The sequence below is a fragment of the Felis catus genome, chromosome A1 (genome assembly GCF_018350175.1).
Source record: "Felis catus isolate Fca126 chromosome A1, F.catus_Fca126_mat1.0, whole genome shotgun sequence".
Lineage (NCBI taxonomy): Eukaryota > Metazoa > Chordata > Mammalia > Carnivora > Felidae > Felis > Felis catus.
This window is the reverse complement of record NC_058368.1, coordinates 144,090,639-144,113,837: the sequence shown is the minus strand read 5'-3', so window position 1 is coordinate 144,113,837 and position 23,199 is coordinate 144,090,639. Positions and strand designations below refer to the sequence as shown.

Below are 23,199 nucleotides of genomic sequence, written 5' to 3'. Positions count from 1 at the left end.
TACTCCCTGCATTTGATGATGTTTAAAACACATGATTCCTGCCTATACGCTAATCTATAATCTTTTGAGCTTTTACAAGATGTTAAAAAGTATATAACCCTGTAAACATGTTCATTCTCTGGAGCACTTTCCTCCCTGTGAATATTGTGTTTCCCAGGCAGCTGTCCTAATTTGGGCTCAAATAAAACTCTATTTTTTAAAATATATATGGATTAGAGTTCTCTCTCTGGTAACTTTGTGTCAGCAATAGCATTTAGATTTTGTGCCTTATTAAGAAAGGTCTTCTCCTTTCTGAAACTATATAAAACATCACGCTTTTTCTTTATGTATTTAATGTTTGATTTTCAAGTATTTAATTCACCTGGAATTTACTGTGGAAAAAAGATTAAGGAGCAGTGCCAGTTTTGTCTTTGCTGCAGAGTTGGCCTATTTTCCCAACACTACACTAAACTTTTACTCCAATGATTTGAAATGCCAGCTTCTCCTAAACTAAGTTCCATGATAGATTTGGGTTTATTTCTGGGTTTTCCCTGCTGTTCTACTGACAAGTATATTAAAAAGATAGTATCAAAGTTGTTTCAATATTTGTATCTTTATAGTATACTTTAATTTTTAATAGTGGTCCAACTAATTTTTATTACATATTAAAAAGATAAAATTTTGATACAGAAAAAACTTGTGAAATTAGGATGGAATTCAAAGAGAAAATATTTTATCCTCTTACAACTTTTTGAGAATGTATAACATCATTAAAAAAGGACATTTACTGGGCACCTACTGTGTTCAAAAACTTTGGTAAGGAACATAGGTGAAAGACATGATGTTATATAAGTTAAGGTTAACTGAGAGTTTCATTCTAGTGAGGGAATCTGCTTGCTTCACAATCGGGGCTCATTCTTTCTCTCAATCTTTTTCTCATACACACTGTCTACATAATCAGTTTTCATCCTCTTTCTGTCTCTCTTACACATGCACTCACATGCACATCCTACATTGTTACACTTATACATACCTGTTTGATTTCTTTAACAGCCAGAGTAACTGAGAACAAGACTGCCTAACTAATGCTGCTCTGACAGGAAATGTTACAGGCAGATTTAGGTCCTTACATATATATTCCATTTCTTTCACCATTGTCCAACTGTAACCTGAAATTAAAGAAAGAAATTCCATTTTTCTAACTGGAATACTGAAAGTCATGAAATAAGAAACTAGGGGAGCCTGGGTGCCTCAGTTGGTTATGGGTCTTGGTTTCAGCTCAAGTCATGATCTCCAGGTTTTGTGAGTTTGACCCCTGCATTTGGCTCCCTGCTGACAGTGAGGAGCTTGATTGGGATTCTCTGTCTCCCTCTCTCTCTGCCCCTCCCCCACTCACTCTGTCTCTCTCTCTCAAAATACATAAATACATAAAACTTATTAAAAAAATAAGAAACTAAGTTAAATTACTTACAAATAGGTAAATTCAGATAATTTATAAAAATTTCCGTTTGGATACAGAGTGACTTAAAAAACCACTTAATACATGAAAAAATTTTCAGTGGAAAATGTAGACAAAAAATTAATTCTAAAATCATGCCACAAGTGACCAAGAGAAAATTTAACAAAACATTAAAATATTAAAAAGGTTTTATGGGGCACCTGGGTGGCTCCATCAGTTAAGCGTCCAGCTTCGGCTCAGGTCATGATCTCACGATTCATGAGTTCAAGCCCCACATCAGGCTCTGTGCTGACAGCTCAGAGCCTGGAGCCTGCTTCAGATTCTGTCTCCTTCTCTCTCTGCCCCTCCCCTGCTCATACTCTGTCTCTCTCTAAAAAAATAAATAAATAAACATTAAAAAAAAAAGGTTTTACTAATCTCTCAAGCACAAAAAAAGCAAATTTTGACACTATACCTTAAAGATTCGAAAGCTCTTCCCGTAGGTATCTCTGCATCATTAATAGTCTCTATAAACTTATATTTTCCATTGTGTAATTAAGTATTCTTTTCCAAGAGAAAGATAGCTGCTAGGTACTAGACGTTTAATTAATAATTATCGGGGCACCTGGGTGGCTCAGTTGACTAAGAGTCTGACTTCACCTCAGGTCATGATCTCACAGTTCATGGGTTCAAGCCCCACACTGGGTTCTGCACTGGTGGTGTGGAGCCTGATTGGGATTGTCTCTTCCTCCCTCTCTCTCTGCCCCTTCCCCACTTGTGCATGCTCTCTCTCTCTCTCTCTCTCTAAGTAAATAAATAACATTTAAAAAATTTTAAGTAATAATTATCTTCATGGTTGTTTTTTGGCTAGTCCAAATTATTTACACATTTTACCTAAAGTAGAAATAGTGGTAAAAATGACTTTTATACATGCATTTTAAATCTTATTAAGACATTGTGGAGGGGCGCCTGGGTGGCGCAGTCGGTTAAGCGTCCGACTTCAGCCAGGTCACGATCTCGCGGCCCGTGAGTTCAAGCCCCGCATCAGGCTCTGGGCTGATGGCTCGGAGCCTGGAGCCTGTTTCCGATTCTGTGTCTCCCTCTCTCTCTGCCCCTCCCCCGTTCATGCTCTGTCTCTCTCTGTCCCAAAAATAAATAAAAACGTTGGAAAAAAAAAAAAGACATTGTGGAAAACACACTTGCCTATTTATAAAAGCTTCAGAAAAAATGTTTCTATTTTTTAAATAACACTAAACTCTATCAAAAGCAGGCTGTAAAAAGTATTGGTCAATATAGGAACATTTTACAGAAAGCCTAGGTAAATATGTTAGTTTAGCAGCTAAACTCCTTATGAAAAAAGGGGAAAGTTCTGCTTTCCTGAAAAATATGAAAAACTATCGTTTTTTAAATTTTTTTTTATTTATTTATGTATTTTCAGAGACAGATAAAGAGCACAAGTGGGGAAGGGGCAGAGAGAAAGAGAGACAGGATCTGAAGCAGGCTATGGACCATCAGCATAGAGGCCGATGTGGGGCTCGAATTCACAAACTGTGAGATCATGACCTGAGCTGAGATCAACAGTTAGACTCTTAACCAACTGCACCACCCAGGTGCCCCTATATCTTTTTAATTAGAAAAAGGGACTGCTAACAAAAGCTATATTTACATGACTATAAACTTTTAACTCTCTTTTCTAAATCTGTGAAATAACAAGTAAGGGAGCATAAAGTGCATGTTGGTAATGACAAGAGGACAGTGAAAGAAAGGTAGCCTGGAGACATTCAACACCACAATGACTTCAAACCCAGATATGGTATTATTCAGTTCAAGGATCAGGTTAAGCCAGAATTATACTAAACAGTGATAAAAGGAATTGGAATCAGTAAGGAAGTTACTAAACTGTTTATAGTTTACCTTATTTAAACACTTTGAATTATAAGCAATATTCTTTAATGAAATTAATAAAATTAAAATGAATTAAAGAATTAGAATTAAGTTAAAGCATATTGCTTTTTCTCTCAATCTTATTAACTGTTGGACCAGGGGGTTAAACCTAAATGTCACTACTCACTTGATAGCAGTTACTCTAATCTTACGTTGGGCTAAAAAGTTAACATCTGAAAACAATAAATGCAAATAAGTAAAAAAATGAATGCCCTGAACACAGGATAAAGACTAATATCTCTGGGCGCCTGGGTGGTTCGGTTGCTTGAGCATCTGACTCTTGATCTCCCGTCAGGTCCTGATCTCATGGTTCTTGAGAACTGTTTATCTGGAAATCACTACCTAGGTATATATGAAGAAATAGAAAGATGAACCCAAATAGCATAGTCAGTTTCAACCAGGGAAAATAATCTGAATGTCAGGTCCATCCTGAAGGGAAAAGGTGAAAGGAAAGAAGGGACTGGACTAGAGGAGAGTCTCATGGCCTCTCACTCCCCTGTCCAACCAAAGAGAACATGAGGGTGCCAAAGTTCTAGCAAACTACTTTTAAGGGCCTCCCACTGTCTACAGAACAGAACTTGTGCTCTTCAACCACACTCCCCTTGCTTCTGGCCTCATATCACTGGCTAAGTTTTTGTTACTACTTCTTTATCTTTCATCTGACATAGGAAGTTTGCTCCAAGGTAAAGAGTATATTATGTTTTCCAAGTTCAAATAGACAACTCAGGGTGTGTTTAAAATTTATAAAGAGGCAGCTTTTGTTAATCTAGACCTTGTAAAAAAATATTTCCCATTGAAGTTTGGTAACAGAATATCACCAATGAATGCAGTGTCTATATGAAATAAAAGAAAGAAGAGTCATACAGATGCCTTTAGGACCAGACCTTTCTCTCCATTAGGCTCTTAGAGTGGAATAAGTTTTTGGTTTTATACTGAGAAGTGTTATTTTTATATTTCAAGTAGATTTTAGTTTGATCAAAAAGAAATACATTTTAAAAATTATTACCTTCATTGACTTTCTCAGGATGCCATCCTGTTGTCCAACCCAGGGAAAACGTCACATCTGGAAAGAAGGATGTCACTGTGTCTATAAAAGGTTTTGCATCCACTACTCTGCTATTTCCATTTGGACCAGGAAGAATATCAGCATTAATCCACACAGGACGCTGCAGATGCCTCTTCACATTTTCCAGGAGCATCATGGATGGTTCCACAGCTGCTAGACTAAAAATATAGTTTGCTGTCAATAAGATACATTCCTAAAGTAAAAATAAAAAGAAGTTCTTTGAGACTACTGTTTTCAATGTTCTCAACTTCCTAATAAAAGTATAATACAATAATGCCTAAATTGAATAAATTCAAAGATCACATAGAACCAGAGGGGAAAGTTAACATATTCCACATCTCAAAATGTTGATTTATACTTACTATTCATGAAGGTACCTGAAAGGTACTATAAGTGTACGAATAATGTCACTATTTGTAGATAGACTGAGGTTTCAAATCTCTGTATTAGGATCACTCAGTATAAAATAATTTCAGAAAATACACAAATATTCACTCATAAGAGAATGTATAAATAAGATTTAAAATTAGATACACTTATAATCTGAAAATTCACATTTATTAAAATACCTAATGTGTACCCAAGCACTGTGTCTTTAATACTGGCTCATGACCTCAGAGAAAAGAGCCTCTTTTCCTTCACGTATTCTTGTAAATTTGGATGCATAAACATGTTTCTAAAACTGATTGCAAAGTGTAAAACTATAATATTTTCTTAAAACTTTTACAGATTTCATTTTCATTTCATAAACATCTTTTTTGGGGGTGCCTAGGTGGCTCAGTCTGATAACCATGTGACTTGATTTCAGCTCAGGTCATGATCTCATGGTTCGTAAGATCAAGCCCCACATCATGCTCTGTGCTGACAACATAGAGCCTGCTTGGGATTCTCTCTCTCCCTCTCTCTCTGCCCTCTCCCCATCTCTCTTTCAAAATAAATAAATAAACATTTAAAAATAAATTAAAAACAAGCATCTTTTCTTAAAACTAGAGACAACTATATTTTAGTTACTTTTAAATAAAAAAGCAGCTTCACTCTTTTCTTCTCTACATCCATTCTGACATCTATAGGTTTTAAAACAGTAAGGTTTCAATCAGCCTACATAAATTTTACTTTTTAAGAATATATATATATTTAAGAATATATATATTTAAGAATATATATATATATATCTTATATATACATAAAACTTTACTGAACTACAACACTACTTATACTTCTGAATCTCTTCTGAACCTTTAAGTTTGCTTCTAAGAAAATTAGCTTTACCCTTATGCACTGTTCGGGGCAATGCAAACTGGTGCAGCCACTCTGGAGAACAGTATGGAGGTTCCTCAAAACGTTAAAAATAGAACTACCCTATGATCCAGCAATTGCACTACTCGGTATTTACCAAAGGATACAAAAATACAGGTTCGAAGACGTACATGCACCCCAATGTTTACAGCAGCATTATCAACAATAGTCAAACTATGGAGAGAGCCCAAAAGTCCATTGACAGATAAATAGATAAGCAAGATGTGGTATACATACCATGGAATATTACTCAGCTATCCAAAAGAATGAAAACTTCTCATTTGCAACAACGTGGATGGAGCTAGAGTATATTATGCTAAATGAAAGAGTCAAACAGAGAAAGACAAATACCATATGATTTTGCTCACCTGTGGAATTTAAATAAAACAGATGAACATAGGGGAGGGGGGGAAAGAGAAGAGAGGAAAACAAACCACAAGAGACTCTTAACGACAAAACAAATTGAGGGTTGATGGAAGGAGGTGAGTGAAGGATGGGATAGATGGGTGATGGGCATTAAGGAAGGCACTTGTTATGATGAGCACTGAGTGTTGCATGTAACTGATGAATCACTGAATTCCACTCCCGAAACCATTTTTGCAAGGTATGTTAACTAACTAGAATTTAAATAAAAATTTAAAAAGAAAATTAGCTTTTAGTGAATACTACAATGGGAGGCTAAGATTCTGGGAAATGCCTGTCGGAGGGAAGAACATTCAGTACCCTCTCCTCACATTACAACTTTCTTAATGGACTGGACTCCTCCTGCCTATACTTCTACCATTCTTCACCTCACTCCTTTCAGGCCTCTTACTGTAATGGGAGAAACTGATAACTTCATTATTTATTAGGTCCAATTAATTAGTGAGCAAGGATACTGTTCATTAAAACCAGAGAAAACCAGCCCCCAGTCTTTCTTTACTCTGCCCCCATGTTGTGAGCTTCTTTTGGCTTATTCTTCTTGCCCTGAAATGGAGGCCCTAGATTTTAGTGGATTAATAAACTCTAACGCTGGTCCTAGCAGACTTTAATTTAGAGACTGTCATTTCTCTGTCCTAAATGCTTTCTGCCTTAAATAGTATCAGGGCCATGTTAAAACCACAATTCTGAGATCTGGCACCCCTATTTTTGGTAGCAAGCAACTTGCAGCTGCGCCTCCAAAGCTTGTTTTTCAAGGCCTACAGGAGAAGCCAAGTTACTGTGGGGTTCTGCTCTTCATGGGTGGATCTGAAGGAAAACCTAATCTATGTACCTCTGGCAACATCTCTTTTTCCAGAAAGAATTCTGGTTTCTTACGAAATCTGGTGTCTGTGGAGGTTGGGTTAAACACTAATTTCTAGTTTATATTCAGGAGGGAGAGTCTTAGGCTTTCTCAATTTAGTAAAATAATATAGGGCTGTTGAATAATGGTTTCCCATCAGATAATATCCAATCTCAGCATATTCTCCCCAAGATTGAATCCACCAACATATATTAAGTGTCTACTATGTGCAAAGCACTGTGCAGTTAACCATAAGGAGCTATGACACAGAACATAATGAAACAAGAATTTAATACATGTATTCTTTTTTATATGTAAATATTTTAATTATTGCTAATATAGATTATTGTAATGCCACTTTCCCTTATCAGAAATTTAAATAAGAAAAACAAAACCTATATTAAAAAACCCATAAAATTTTACTAAGGAAAATAAAAGTTTTTGCTGTTGTAGTTTTTTATTTTCTGGAATTTGACGAAACAATTATCAAATTCTTCTGGGGTCGCCTGGGTGGCTCAGTCAGTAGAGCATCTAACTCTTTGTTTCGGCTCCAGTAGCTATGCCAGGGTTGTGGGATAGAACCCCGTAGCAAGCACCACACGGAGCCTGCTTGAGATTCTCTCTCTCTCCCTCTGCCCCTCTCCCCCACCCACAATCTCTCTCTCTCTAAAATAGAATAAAATAAATATAAGATTCTTCTGGAAGAGTAAATATCAAGGAAAAGTCATAACATTTTTGGAAAAAAAAAGAAAAAAAAGACTGAGGATGAACTTGGTCCAACAGCAATATATAATGTATACCTGAAAGAATAACATACCATGTTCCTAGCCTGGAACATGTAACAAATTTGTAAATATTACAAAATTATACATCTCTCCCAGTTAATCTACTAATACCATGTAATAATTTATTTTAGTATATTCAGATTCAGTCTTTAATGATTCTAATTCTAGGTGGTATCTCTAAAGTACATCCATACAGTAAATTTGTTTTTTGTATGTTTTTAAAGTTAGTTAACATACAGTGTAATAAGGGTTTTAGGACTAGAATTTAGTGATTCATCACTTACATATAATATCCAGTGCTCATTCCAACAAGTGCCGTCCTTAATGCCTGTCACCCATTTAGCCCACCCCCACCCAACACCCCTCCAGCAACCCTCAGTTTGTTCTCTGTATTTAAGAATCTCTTATGATTTGCCTCCTTCTCTGTTTTTATCTTATTTTTCCTTCCCTTCCTCTATGTTCATCTGTTTTGTTTCTTAAATTCCACAGATGAGTGAAATCATATGATATTTGCCTTTCTCTGACAGACTTACTACTGACTTAATTTAGCATAAAACACTCCAGCTCCATCCATGTTATTGCACATGGCAAGATTTCATTCTTTTTCACTGCCGAGTAGTATTCCATTGTATATATGTACCACATCTTCTTTATCCATTCATCAGTTGATGCACATTTGGGCTCTTTCCATACTTTGGCTATTGTTGATAGTGCTGCTATAAACATTGGGATGCATGTGCCCCTTTGAATGAGCAGTTTTGTATCCTTTGGATGAATACCTACTAGTGCAATAGCTGGGTGATAGGGTAGCTCTGTTTTCAATTTTTTGAGGAAACTCCATACTGTTTTCCAGAATGGCTGCACTAGTTTGCATTTGCACCAGCAGTGCAAAAGTGTTCCCCTTTCTCTGCATTCTTGCAATATCTGTTGCTTCCTGAGTTGTTAATTTTAGCCATTCTAACAGGTATGAGGTGGTATCTCATTGTAGTTTTGATTTGTATTTCCCTGATGATGAATGATGTTGAGCATCTTTTCATGTGTCTGTTAGCCATCTGGATGTCTTCTTTGGAAAATAGTCTATTTATGTCTTTTGCCTATTTCTTCACCAAATTCTTTGTTTTTTGGATGTTGGATTTGGTAAGTTCTTTATAGGTTTTAGATACTAACCCTTTATCTGGTATGTCATTTGCAATGACTGTTTTCTTGATTGTTTGCTTCACTGTGCAGAAGCTTTTTATCTTGATGAGGTCTCAATACTTCATTTTTGCTTTTGTTTCCTTTGCCTCAGGGGACGTGTGTAGTAAGAAATTGCCGTGGCTGAGGTCAAAGAGGTGTTGACTGTTTTCTCCTCTAAGATTTTGATAGTTTACTGTCTTTACATTTAAGTCTTTCATCCATTTTGAGTTTATTTTTGTGTATGGTGTAAGAAAGTGGCCCAGGTTCATTCTTCTGCGTGTCACTGTCCAGTTTTCCCAACACCATTTGCTGAAAGACTCTCTTTTTTCCATTGGATATTCTTTCCTGCTTTGTCAAAGATGAGCTGGCCATACATTTGTGGGTCCATTCCTGGGTTCTCTATTCTGTTCCATTGATCTATGTGTCTGTTTTTGTGCCAGTACCATACTGTCTTTATAATTACAGCTTTGTAATATGGCTTGAAGTCTGAAATTGTGATGCCTCTAGGTTGGTTTTCTTTTTTTCTTTTTTTTAAACATTTATTTATTTTTGAGAGACAGAGACAGAGTACAAGCAGGGGAGGGGCAAAAAAAGAGGGAGACACAGAATCTGAAGCAGGTTCCAGGTTCTGAGCTGTCAGCACAGAGCCCGATGCGGGGCTTGAACCCATGAACCACAAGATCATGATCTGAGCTGAAGTTGTACGAGTAATGAACCGGGCCACCCAGGAGCCCCTGGTTTTTTATTTCAACATTACTTTGCCTATTTGGGGTCTTTTATGATTCCATACAAATTTTAAAATTGTTTGTTCTAGCTCTGTGAAGAATGCTGGTGTTATTTTGATAGGGATTGCATTAAATACGTAGATTGCTTTGGGTAATATCGACATTTTAACAGTATTTGTTCTTCCAATCCATGAGCATGGAATATTTTTCCATTTTTTTTGTGTCTTCTTCAATTTCTTTCATAAGCTGCCTATAGTTTTCAACATACAGATCTTTTACCTCTAAGTTTATTCCTAGGTATTTTATGGTTTTCAATGCAATTGTAAATAAGATAGATTCCTTGATTTCTCTTTCTGCTGCTTTATTATTGGTGTATAGAAATGCATCTGATTTCTGAATGCTGATTTTATATCCTGTGACTTTTCTGAATTCATGTATCAGTTCCAGAAGTTTTTTTGGTAGAGTCTTTTGGGTTTTCCCAAAAGGAGAGTAGAGTATCATGTAAGAGTATCCTGTCATCTGCAAAGAGTGGAAGTTTGACTTCTTCCTTGCCAATTTGGATGCCTTTTATTTCTTTTTGTTGTCTGATTGCTGAGGCTAGGACTTCCAACACTATGTTGAATAACAGTAGTGTCGTGTTCCTGTTAGGGGAAAAGTTCTCAGTTTTTCCCCATTGAAGATGATATTAGCTATGGGTCTTTCATATAGAGACTTTATGATCTTGAGGTATGCTCCTTCATCCCTACTTTTTTTTTTTTTTTTTTTTAATTTTTTTTTCAACATTTATTTATTTTTGGGACAGAGAGAGACAGAGCATGAACGGGAGAGGGGCAGAGAGAGAGGGAGACACAGCATCGGAAACAGGCTCCAGGCTCCGAGCCATCAGCCCAGAGCCCGACGCGGGGCTCGAACTCACGGACCGCGAGATCGTGACCTGGCTGAAGTCGGACGCTTAACCGACTGCGCCACCCAGGCGCCCCTCATCCCTACTTTTTTGAGGGTTATCAAGAAATGCTGTATTTTGTCAAATGCTTTTGCTACATCTATTAAGAAGATCATCTGGTTCTTATCTTTTCTTTTATTAATTTGATGTATCACATTGATAGATTTGCAGATATTGAACCAGCCCTGCAGCCCAGGAATAAATCCCACTTGATCATGGTGAATAATTCTTTCAATGTATTGTTGGATTCTGTTTTCTAGTATCCTGCTGAGAATTTTTGCATCCATGTTCATCAGGGAAATTGGTCTTTAGTTCTCCTTTTTAGTGGGGTCTTTGCTTTTGAAATCAAGGTAACGCTGGCAATACCATGTAATTCTAATTAGAAATAACAGTGGCTAACATTCTCAATTCTAACATGTATTAAGTGTCTCATAAAAAACTGACAAAGGCTACTTGAGAACAAAATGAGGGCTGATGGGGGTGGGAGGGAGGGGAGGGTGGGTGATGGGTATTGAAGAGGGCATCTTTTGGGATGAGCACTGGGTGTTGTATGGAAACCAATTTGACAATAAATTTCATATATTTAAAAAACAAAACCTGACAAAGGCTGGCCAAGATGATCACTTGAAGAGGGAAGCTCTGATCAGTATACCACCTAAAATTTCCCTTTGGTGGTACTTATTTAAATTCCTGGGAAGAATATGAACTTTGTTTTTACAGGATAGGTTTTTTTCCTAAAAAGTTATTTGTAAGTCAAACTTCTGAGTATCATACCTATTTACCTATTAACTTTGTTTAGAAATTGGGGATGAGAAAATAAAAATCATCAATCACAAAAATCACAATAAACCATTTAAAATTACATTCTATAGGAAACTTACACATAAAATTTTAATATTTAATTATTATTTGTATACCAAACAGAATAACTTAAAAGCATATAATAAGAACTAGTAAAACTTAACTAATAGGTTATTCAGCTACTTTTACAGAGGTAGTACAGAGTTTCGGTTCACAGTGTGAACTCTTCAGCCAGGCTGGTAGCTTTCCTACTATGTGCAACAAGCAGGCTACTTACTCTTCTCTGCCTTTGTTCCCTCATCAAGAAAATGAGGATGATAGCAATAAGCTACCTCCTAGGATTGTTATAAGGACTAAATAAATGAACACATTTAATGCTCTTAGAACAACATCTGACACACTATAAATGTCCATAAATTCATTCCCCTTCAAATACGTTATGACCAAAAAATTTGAAAAATCTTTTTTTTAGTGCCTCAGCCCTTTTGGATAGCTGCTAGGAATGAATCAGTTGATCTGACTGGTGAAGAACCAAGGAATATATTAGAGAGAACAATTCAGTGGGCAATAGTAAACATACACATGAAATGGCAAAGAGTGCTAAAACTCTGAATCACCAAACATTAAAGATCAAATGCTTTATTTCATGGTACAGAGAACACTATACCTTGGATCTCATCCTAGCTCAGCTGTCAAGTTTAGCTATTGGCCCTGGGTCAATCATTTAACTTCTCTGGGACTAAGTTTCTTTGTCAATAAAATAGAGTTTGGGCCATTCACCACTCTAAAAACTTTAAGATCTTAATATAGCTCTTTCATTCACCAACAGTATAATGAAGTTTACTGGTACATTTAGCCCTACAACAAATGATTAGAGTCATATTGATAATTCTATTAGTAAGATTTCCAAATCATTAATTTCCTAAGAAAATTCCATTTAAAAATATTGTTCAGAGATAAGGTATATTTACCACAAACCCTAGATTTTCATTAGCAGTCGCCTTCATGGGGTTTATGGTGAGCTTTTGTGGTATCACAATACATTCCTGGCTTTACTTATAATTTTTATATAGCCAAAATGGCATAAAAGTAAAATTTCCCATGATAGCCACAGGAAAGGAAATGACACTTAATCTTGCCCTTCATTATCAATACTTTCAAATATTATTTTTAAAGAACTCTTGGGTTATTGAAGACTTCTAGATAATTCCCCATATACAAATATAATATAAATCAAGTAGGATATGCACTAACTACTCAAACTACTGCCAACTCTGTCTCAGACCACTTTTTAATGAAAGTAGCATTTTAAATTTACCATTCTATTATCACAATGGTAATTTATGATAAATTCCTTTGTAAAAATTAATTTTATCTTCAAAGAGTTCCCAAGAAACAATCTTAGCAAACAACTCAATGGGTCTTAGGTCCATTCTTGAAACATATTAGTTTACAATTCTATTTTCAATTTAAAGTTAGTTAGTCAAGCACAGATATGTGATGCTATTAATCCTTTTTTTCCATTGTTATTTTATAACAACTAAAAAACTGAAAATGTTTATACAAATACCTCTCAAAATCCAGTTTGATGCCTTTATTGCTTTTTATAACTTCAGTCAGCCATTCCTGTAAAGTATTATCACTATTTGTTTCAGGAGGATGGGCCATGATTGGTTGGCTATATTCTGATCCATCACTTGGAAGAAGGACATCAGCCTCTATCATGTGAGCAGGACCTGTCCAAATTAAAGAACTTAAGTTAATGCTGATAAAATAAGGACTGCAGAAGATGTCATGTTCAGGAGCCTGTTGAGGAGAATAAAAACTAACATTTACTGGGTAACTACTAAGTGCCAGGTACTAAGTGCTAGGCCTTTACATGTTTATTTCACAGATGAGCAAACAGGTGGTGAAGAATTAAATGCCTTTCCCTATGTCATAGAGCTCTTACACTGTTGTTACAGTATTTAATTTCTTCCCAGGACATAGCAAAATGAGCATACAAACAAAGATTAATAAGTGTTTGCTGACGTTTCTGAGAATAAAAATAATATTTTTATCTTCTCATTCCTCAAATTAGAAACTACAGATATTTATTATAGTCAAACTTTTCCTAAAGGTGTTACAAAGGCTTTTTTCAAGGCTTAAAAAAAACACATTTTTTTTCTCAAAAAGACTTAAATGTTTTCCATTTTTTTCAAACATATCTTTTAAAATGAATGTGTTTAAAATCTACATGCTGAAATGTTACAACATTAGCCTGTGATCATTAGTCTGTGATCTGGATGTTTTGACAGAGTAATACCAGGTGGTACTTTTACATTTCTCCTCCTGTACTTTGTTTTTTTTAAGTCATAGATATTGTTAAAAACCCAGTTTTACAGGTTAATCAAAGTTAAACAGCTCTATTAATAATAGTTATACTACATTTAAATATTCTGGAAGAAATGAGAAAACCAGTTAAAGACAGCATGCATGTCTGCAGGAGGCTGTCTGTCTCCTCTCCTTTGGACTAACAAGAATTTACGAAACTAGCCATGGCTTAAAAAAGGCATTTGTGAAGAGCATGCCCAAACTATAAAACTTAGCTCTCTGGTTTTACCAAACTGAATGTAAAAAAGGACATTATCTGAACACTAAGTAGCCTATGAAAACTTCCCAGGTCAACATCAGACTGCCAGCAATTGGAAATGACTTTCCATCAGCATTTTTAAAACACACTTAAAAGTAAAGTATCCATATTTAATTAGATTATTTCTAGTAAAAGATTTCCACATAGACTGTTATGAATTGAAAATTTTAAAGATTTTTCTAAATTTTTAGTTATTACATAGAACTAAAATTTATTTTGTTTTGACTTTGTATCCTGAGACTTTCTAAATTTACTCATGACTTACAATCATTTATCTGAAGAAACTTTGATTTTCTACATATACAACCAATTGTCTGTAAACAGAAGTTTCACCTTTTTTTTTTCCATTTAAAAAAATTGATATATAATTCACATACCATAAAATTCACCCTTTAAAGCTTACCATTCAGTGATTTTTAGAATATTCAGAATGCTGTACAACCACTACCACTATCTAATTCCAGAAAAATTTCATTATCCCATAAAGAAACCCTGTATCCATTAGCATTCACTCCCTATTTTCTGCTCTGGCCAGTTCCTGGAAACCACTAATCAGCTTTTTTCCTGAAGCATTGCTTTTGCTAAAATTCACTTATTAAAGAATCACTGTGTGGTTATTATGTGTTAGGTATTGTTTTAGGTATCAAGGATTCAATATTAAACCAAAGCTCCTCCCTTTGAGGAACAAAGAATAACAATTTAAAACAGTATCTTTACAATAAAATAAATATATATTCAGACACATTATCCAGATACACAATTGAGTAGGATGCAAAGGATGCATAGATTTTTATAGCAAAACTTGGGACTGAGGAATTTTCCTTGTTGTACTGGGTCACTTCGAGTTATGCCCCAGACCTCTCTGGTTATATGCTTTCAGTCTCCTGTGCTGCTGCAGCCAAGAGGAGTACTTCTTAGGAAAAGGCTGAAAAAACTGCTATCATGTTCATCTATAAAGAAGGAAGATATAGATATAGATGGATATGAAGATGTAGGTGTAGGTGTAGGTCTAGGTCTAGGTATTAGATATAGACTAGATAGACAATATATAGATATAGACTAGTGATAGATACAGATATCTATAGTTATAGATATAGATATATAGATACAGATGATTATAGATTGAGTTAGTAAACCAAAGTCTTAGTTTCTAGCCTAAGCATAAATACTGACCAAGGAAATTAATTATAAATTAGTATACAAAGGCTTCATCCATCCATTCAACAAATATTTATTGACCCTTTCCTTAATACACTATGAAAGACACAAAAATATGTAAGACATACAACAGTGACCTCAAAAATTTTACTCCAATCACTACAGTATATAGGGAAATGTAAATACATTGAAAGTTTCAAACAGACACAGAAAAGGCAAGTCCACTTCTGGAAAATAAGAAAATCCTTCCATTATGGAAATTTGTTCATTTTGTAAACAAAATGAGATATTTTATAAAAATGTTTATGTCGGCCTAGAATTTACACTTTGATCTTCTAAGTCTTTGAAACCTGAAAATATGCCCAGATACCAAAAAAAAGAGTGGAATTAATCTATTATGCAATGTGAATACAAGAAACTGTATTGACTTACTTTTCAGTGCCTCATTCACCTGTGCCTTGTGGTTAGCAGCATGATACCAGATGATCTCAGCGCCATCTTCTGTTGTGATGTGGTTATTTCTCAGAAAATATTCTAGTATATTTTCACTCCAAGATCCTAAAATGACATTTATATTTAAAAAAAAAAGGATTTTTTTTATGAATTAAACATTTCTTTTAGGATCTTGTGTATTGGGTTTTTTTATTAATAATTTATTATTTTTTTTAATTTACAGCCAAGTTAGTTAGCATACGGCACAACAATGATTTCAGGAGTAGATTCCTTAATGCCCCTTACCCATTTAGCCCATTCCCCCTCTCACAAACCCTCCAGCAAACCTGTTTGTTCTCTATATTTAAGAGTCTCTTACATTTTGTCTCCCTCCCTGTTTTTATATTTTTGCTTCCCTTCCCTTATGTTCATCTGTTCTGTATCTTAAAGTCCTCATATGAATGAAGTCATATGATATTTGTCTTTCTCCAACTGACTAATTTCACTTAGCATAATACCCTTTAGTTCCATCCATGTAGTTGCAAATGGCAAGATCTCATTCTTTTTGCTTGCTGAGTAATACTCCATTGTGTGTGTGTGTGTGTGTGTGTGTGTGTGTGTGTATATATATATATCACATCTTCTTTATCCATTCATCCATCAATGGGCATTTGGGTTCTGTCTCTCTCTCTCTCTCTCTCTCTCTCTCAAAATAATTATATAAACTTTTAAAAAAGCTGTATTAAAACCTTTTAAACTGTGTACAGCTTAATTGTTTTCTCCACCAGAGGCCCCATTCTATATTTATATTAACAATTTAGAATATTAAGCTATACATCTAAGCATATACACCTTGGGATTATGAATGTGGACAAAATTTATATCAGTGACTAAATTCCTGAGCTATTATTTATAGATTTGTTTACCATGTACAAATATACATAATTCCCATATCCATCAACTACTTTTTGGATATCCAGATTTTCTATTAAGCATTAAAATATGTGAGTTAACCAAGACTGTAATACTTGAATCCATATCTACTCCATACTGTGTAATATCCCAATATAACAATGAGAAAAATAGTTACCCACACAATTCTTGTATATTAATTTAAACATTTTAGTGCCTATCAATTGCCTGCAAATTCCTTCTGCATGAGATTATATCTTCTGTTAATTATTTGTTTCTTAACTCTGCCTAACAATAGTTAAAAACCTGAAAATACCCAGCAGAAACTTCCAATAAGACATTGAGAAAAAGTAAATTTTGATTAGAGAATGGAGGAACATATAAAGAGAAGTTCTAACTAACATGCATGGAACTTAGCAACGACTCTGTATATCAGGCTATAGAATAAAGGTGAGAGTTAGCTATAGCATCCACTATGGCCCCAAACATGTGGTTCTATTTAGTATATGCAACAGTCACACACTCTTTAGACTCAGAAGAAAATATGTAGCAATTTTAAAAATATTTGAATTAGGGGTGCCTGGGTGGCTCCATTAAGCGTCCGTCCGGCTCTTGATTTCAGCTCACCACAAATTGATTGTGGTGATGGTTACACAACTCTGATATATTAAAAACCACTGAATTCTATGCTTTAAGTAAATGAAACGTATTGTTTGGAAATTATATCTCAATAAAGACTTTTAAAAAAGAAAAATTAAAAAAAAAGAAAAATACGTTTACCCAGAAATTCCACTTTCATAAACTTATGCCATAGATAAATATGCCTATATGTGGTAAGTGACACATTTGGTACAAGGATATTTGATATAACATTGTTTGTAATAGCAAAAGTGAAAATAATCTAAATACCCATCAACAGTGGATTCATTAAATAAATGTGATATATCCATGCAATTGGAAAATTATACAGCCATTAAAAAGAATGAGGCAAATCTAGATGTACTGATATAATCCCAAAGATATGTTAAGTGGGAAAAAAAAGCCCAGTGGAGAACAATATGTATGGGTACTGTGGTAGGAAGAATAATGACCACCCTCCTGCAAAGATGTCCCCATCCTAATCCCTGTGTAGTGTGGTTATATAACACAGCAAGAGGGAATTAAGATGACAAATGGAATTAAGTTTGCTAATCAGCTGACTTTAAGGTGTGGAGATGAGCTTGGATTATCCAGGTGGGTCCAGTGAATCACAAGATCTTTATAAGTCAAAGAGGGAGGCAAGAGAGTCAGTGTGAGAGTGATGCAATGTGACAAAGACTGGACCAGCCATTGCTGGCTCTGAAAATGGAGGAAGAAACCATGAGCCAAGGAACTCAAGCAGTCTGTAGAGGATGGCAAGGCAAGAACACTGATTCTCTCCTAGAGGCCCCAGAAGGAATACAGCCATACTGCCACTTTGATTTTAGATCACTGAGACCATTTCAGACTTCTGACCTACAGAACTATAAGATAATAAATGTTTGTTGTTCTACTCACTAAAATTTAATGCTCTAAAAAAACTACTTTGTATATTTTTAAAAAGTGGAAGAAAGCCAAAAAAAGAGACATACAGCATATGGCGACATGTATACTGTGTTCTTAAAAGTCAGGATTGTTAGTGTCAACCAAGAGAAGAGGCAGAACTGAAATAAAAGCATTTATTTGCAATCTGAGAATTGCAATTTGGGGAGCACAGGTTTGGATAGCAACCCAAATTGTGTCCCACTAGGAACCAAAGTCAGGAGTTTTTAAAGACAAAAGGGAATGCTTCTATGTGTTGTTTACCAAAAAATGTAATCAGTGTTGGTGGCAAACAACAACAACAACAACAACAACAACAACAACAACAACTAATCTTAGCTAAACATAATTGCTTGCTAAGGCTATCACTAAGAAAAAATCCATTACTGTAGTAAGTTGCAAGTGTTTATGCAGAGTCCTTGGAATATTTGAAGTTTGGCCTAGTTCAAAAGTTCACGGGTCTACCTGATAAGAATGTACCTAAGGCCTACCCCCTTAATGGCCTTCTGGCTCCATTTTAAAACTTCTTGACACAGTGGCTCCATTTTATTATTCACATTAGAAAGTATACCAAAAAGTTTCTATTGGCATTGTGTGGATTTTTTCCCCTGCTTCAATATATTTTATAAATTTTCTATAATGAGCATGAATTATGTTTACAATAAGGAAAAAACTAACATTGAAAAAAATATGTCACCAAAGATGTCTAATGTGACTAATTATGTTTACGTAAAAGATACCGTAAACGTGTGGAGTAGAACTGCCTGGTTTAAAACACCTCTAACTCTGGGGTCAAACAACAGGGACACACAAATTACCAGCTTCCAAAGGTTGGATACAAAAAGCTAGAATTATGCTTGACCACACCCATTTGTCTGCATTTCTCATTCTCACCCAATTCCAAGAGGAATCAGACTGACCAAAACTACTCTGCATTTGATCTACTGAAATTATGGATCAGGTAAATGTCACTTTCAACCACGACCTCAAGAAGCAGTATTCCTACCCCCTCACCACTACTTTTCAACATCATACTGGAAGTACTAGCTAATACACTAAGATAACAAAAAGAAATAAAACTATACAGATTGGGGAAGAAAAAACAAAACAGTGTTTGTTTACAGATTAACATGACTGTATATGCAAAAAACTGAAAGAATCAACACAAAAACTCCCAGAATTAACAGGTGATTATTGCAAGGCTGAAAGATACAAGGTTAATATATAAAAGTCAATTGCTTTCCTACTTACCAGCAAAAAAACAAAAAGTGGATTTTGAAATGAAAAACACAACACCACCATTTACATTAGCACCCAAAATACTTAGGTATAAATCTAACAAAATATGTGCAAGAGGTATAAAAGGAAAACCACAACACTCTGATAAATGAAGTCAAAGAACTAATTAGAGATATTCCATGCTCGTGGATAGAAAGCCTCAGTATTGTCAAGATGTCAGTTCTTCCAACTTGACCTACAGATTCAAGCAATCCCAATCAAAATCCCACAAAGTTATTTTATAGATAAGGACAAACTGAGTTTGATAAGGACAAACTAAAGTTTATATGGAGGGCATAAAAACGAAAATAGCCAACACAATCCTAAAAGAGAAGAACAAAGAGATGACACCACCCAACAAGACTTACTATAAAGCTACAGTAATCAAGACAGGGTGGTACAGGTGAAAAACAGACAAACAGATCAATAGAATAGAACAGATAACCCTAAAGTAAACACCCACAAATAGAGTCAACTGATCTTTGACAAAGAAACAAAGGCAATACAACGGAGTAAAAATAATTTTTTCAACAATGATGCTGGAACAACTGACAAATCCACATGGAAAACCATGAATCTGGAAACAGACCTTGCATCCTTCACAAAAATTATTTGATTTTGTATTTTTGTATTTACAAAGCTATAAAACTCCTAGAAGATAATATATAAGAAATCCTAGATGACCTTAGGTATGGTGATGACTTTCTACATACAGCACCAAAGGCACCATCCATGAAACAAATAATGAGTAAGCTGGGTTTTATTAAGATGAAAAAACTTCCGGGGCACCTGGATGGCTCAGTTGGTTAAGTGCCTGACTCTTGATTTTGGCTCAGGTCATGATCTCATGGTTCCTGAGATCAAGCCCCACGTTGGGCTTGGCACTTGACATCCGGGAACCTGCTTGGCATTCTCTCCCTCTCTCTCTCTCTGCCCTCCCCCACTCATGCTCTCTGTTTCCCAAAATAAATAAACATTAAAAAAAAAAAAAGAGAGAGAAACACAAAACAACAATAAGGTACAACTACACACCTATTAGAATAGCCAAAATCTGGAACACTGACAACACCAAATACTGGTGAGAATGTGGAGCAATAGGAATTCCCATTCACTGTTGATGGGACTGCAAAATGGTACAACCACTTTAAAAGATAGTTAGGCAGTTTCTTACAAAACTAAACATACTCTTACCATTACAATCCAGAAATCGTGCTCCTTGATTTCTACCCAAAGGGGCTGAAAACTTAAGTCCATGCAAAAACCTTCACATGGATGTTTACAGCGGCTTTATACCTAACTGCCAAAAATTGCAAGCAACCAAGATGTCTTTTACCAAGTGTGTAAACTCTGATACATCCAGACAACTGACAAGGAATATTATTCAGTGCTAAAAAGAAATGAGCTCTTAAGCCATGAAGAACTTTAAATGCATACTCTTAAGTGAAAGAAGTCAATCCTTCATTGATGACATACTTTATGATTTCAACGGCTACATACTGTATGATTCCAACTACACGACATTCTGGAAAAGACAAAACTATGGAGGTAATAAGATCAGTGGTTGTTGGAGGTGGGTGTGAATAAGTGGGCTCAGAGGATCTGGGGGGCAATGGAACTATTTTGTATGATACCACAATGAAGGATACAAAGCATTATACATTTGTCTAAGCCCCAAGAATGTACACCACTAACAGTGAACCCAAAGGTAAACTATGGACTTTAGGTGATTATGATGTGTCAATGTTGGTTCACAAGAACACAAAGTGCTGATAATGGGGAGGCTCTGCAGTGTCCCAATAGGGACTATGTGGAGACCCTTTGTGTCTTCCAGCTCAATTTTCCTATGAACCCAAAATTGCCCTAAGCATTCCTTTTTAGAAAGGGTGCAATATTCTTGCTATTCTTGGCCATCCCATCGGCTTTTCTTTCAAGGCCCACAGGAGGAACCAAAGTTCTAGGCCAGTCCGTTGTGGGCGCACTTAGGAAGTGGACCTCCATCAGGAAAAGGGAGTGGTGCTATCAAAGGAGTCTCTCAAAACGCTCCAACCTTAGGCGCCACGCGCAAGTGCAGGACGGCGAGCCAATCGAGGGAAGCCCTTCAGGGACCCACAAAGGCCGGATCCGCGCTTACCAGGGCCCCCAGCGGTCGCTGTCATGGCAACGACCGGCCGCAGTCCGCGGAGGCGCTGAGCCGTGGGCAACCGCCGCTGACCGTCACAGGTGGCGTGGAAACGCGACTCAACAAACAACACACTGTAAACAACAGAGCCGCCACCTACGGCCCACAGAGCGCCGGAGCCGAGGTTCCCCAGTCGGAGGCGGAAGGAGACCGGGAAGCGGTGCGCACGCGCAGAGACTGAGGCTCGAGTTGCGCGAGCGCGCAGTCTCCGCTCCGGTGTCCGCGGTCCAAGTGTCGCGCGAATTGCTCTTTTGAAAGGTAGTGGGAAAACGGGTTGTTCTTCTGAAGAATTTTACGTCAGGAAGGCAGAGGATGAAACGCCGAGATTGAAAGAAGTCACTTGCATGGGGTACGATTTTTCAAAGTTGGAAATATATATTTTTTTATTTTAGTGCCATCCTAAAATGACATGGAATCATTTCTCCATAAAAATGAGCGTTGCTTCACAAGGATTTTAGAAGTGAGAACTTGCAAGTTTTGTCTCCCTCTTCTTCTGTACTAGTGTTCACTCAGGAAACACTAACAACTGTATTCTCTTACCCACTGCCTTCTTTGCCCTCAACTCCCTACTTTGCGCCAGCGACGCTGAAGCTAGAAAAAGACCTCAGGCAGAGTCAGACTGATCTGAGTTAGCAGCATAGCACTGCCATTTTCGGGTCCCGTGACCCTAATACAACTCAGTCAGTTGTCAAATTAAGATAACAACACATCACCTACGCATAACACGAATGGCAGCACTGCAGATTTTTGTATCTTTTTAGTCTTTTCACACTTGGGTTGTAATTATTTCAATTTGTCTTCAGTCAGGCTTTCAGTATTCTCTGGATGTTCTCTAGCTGAATCAAAAAGATTTCGAGAGTTTCAGAAAACCGTAAATTTCAATGATTTCAGTGGTCTTTAAAAAAAAAAGATCTTTGAGATATATAATTGGTTGACTCGTATTTGGTTTGCATTTCCCTAATGATAAAAAAAAAAAAGTTATACATTTAAAGTGTTCAAGTCAGCGTACTCATAGAATTTTGCAACTACACCACAATCAACATTTTGATCACCCCAAAGCAGCTGCTTTCCATTTCCTCCCCAACCCTTTGCAACCATAAATCTTATTGTTGTTACTATGGATTTGCCTATGCTGGCCACTTCATATAAATGGAATCCTACAAGGTAATGGTCTTTGGGACTGGCTTCTTTCATTTAGCATATGTTTGCAAGCTTCGTCCACATTGGAGCATGCATCAGTACTTTATTCTTCATGACCTAGAAAAATTGCACTGTTTGTATATTTCACACTTGTCCATTCATCAGTTAATGGACATTTGTGTTGTTTCTGCTTTCTGGCTACTAATGACTAAGCTGCTGTAAGCATTCATGGATAGATTCTGTGTGGAAGTATGTGGAAGGTATTTCTCTTGGAGTAGAATTACTGGTTTATACGGTAACTCTATGTTTAACTTTTTGAGGAACTGCCAGTTTTTCAAAGCAGCTACTCCATTTTACATTCCCTCCAGCAATGTATGAGGGTTCCAATTTATCTACATTCTCAACAATATTTGCTATCTGTTGATTTTTTTTAATGGCAGCCATCCAAGTGGAAAATGAAGTATTGTCTCATTTTAGTCTTGACTTGCATTTCC

The 23,199-nt window shown here is 36.2% G+C and overlaps 1 protein-coding gene across 9 annotated transcripts in view; it reads right to left on the bottom strand.

Annotated features, from left to right (window-relative positions):
* Positions 1-21,744, bottom strand: part of FAM151B (family with sequence similarity 151 member B) — a 53,967-nt gene extending 32,223 nt beyond the window's left edge. For 3 of the 9 annotated variants that reach the window (XM_023257858.2, XR_006601289.1, XR_002744248.2), the window contains exons 1-5: positions 21,518-21,744; positions 15,637-15,762; positions 12,985-13,150; positions 4,368-4,585; positions 1,013-1,148 (exon numbers count right to left, since the gene is read on the bottom strand). In XM_023257858.2, coding sequence (XP_023113626.2) covers positions 1,013-1,148; positions 4,368-4,585; positions 12,985-13,150; positions 15,637-15,762; positions 21,518-21,542 — 671 coding nt within the window. In that variant the 5' untranslated portion in view covers positions 21,543-21,744. The remainder of the gene's footprint in view (positions 1-1,012; positions 1,149-4,367; positions 4,586-12,984; positions 13,151-15,636; positions 15,763-21,517) is intronic. The other 6 variants (XM_023257863.2, XR_006601296.1, XR_002744249.2 and 3 more) reach the window with 3 other exon arrangements.
* Between the last annotated feature and the right edge of the window lie 1,455 nt (positions 21,745-23,199).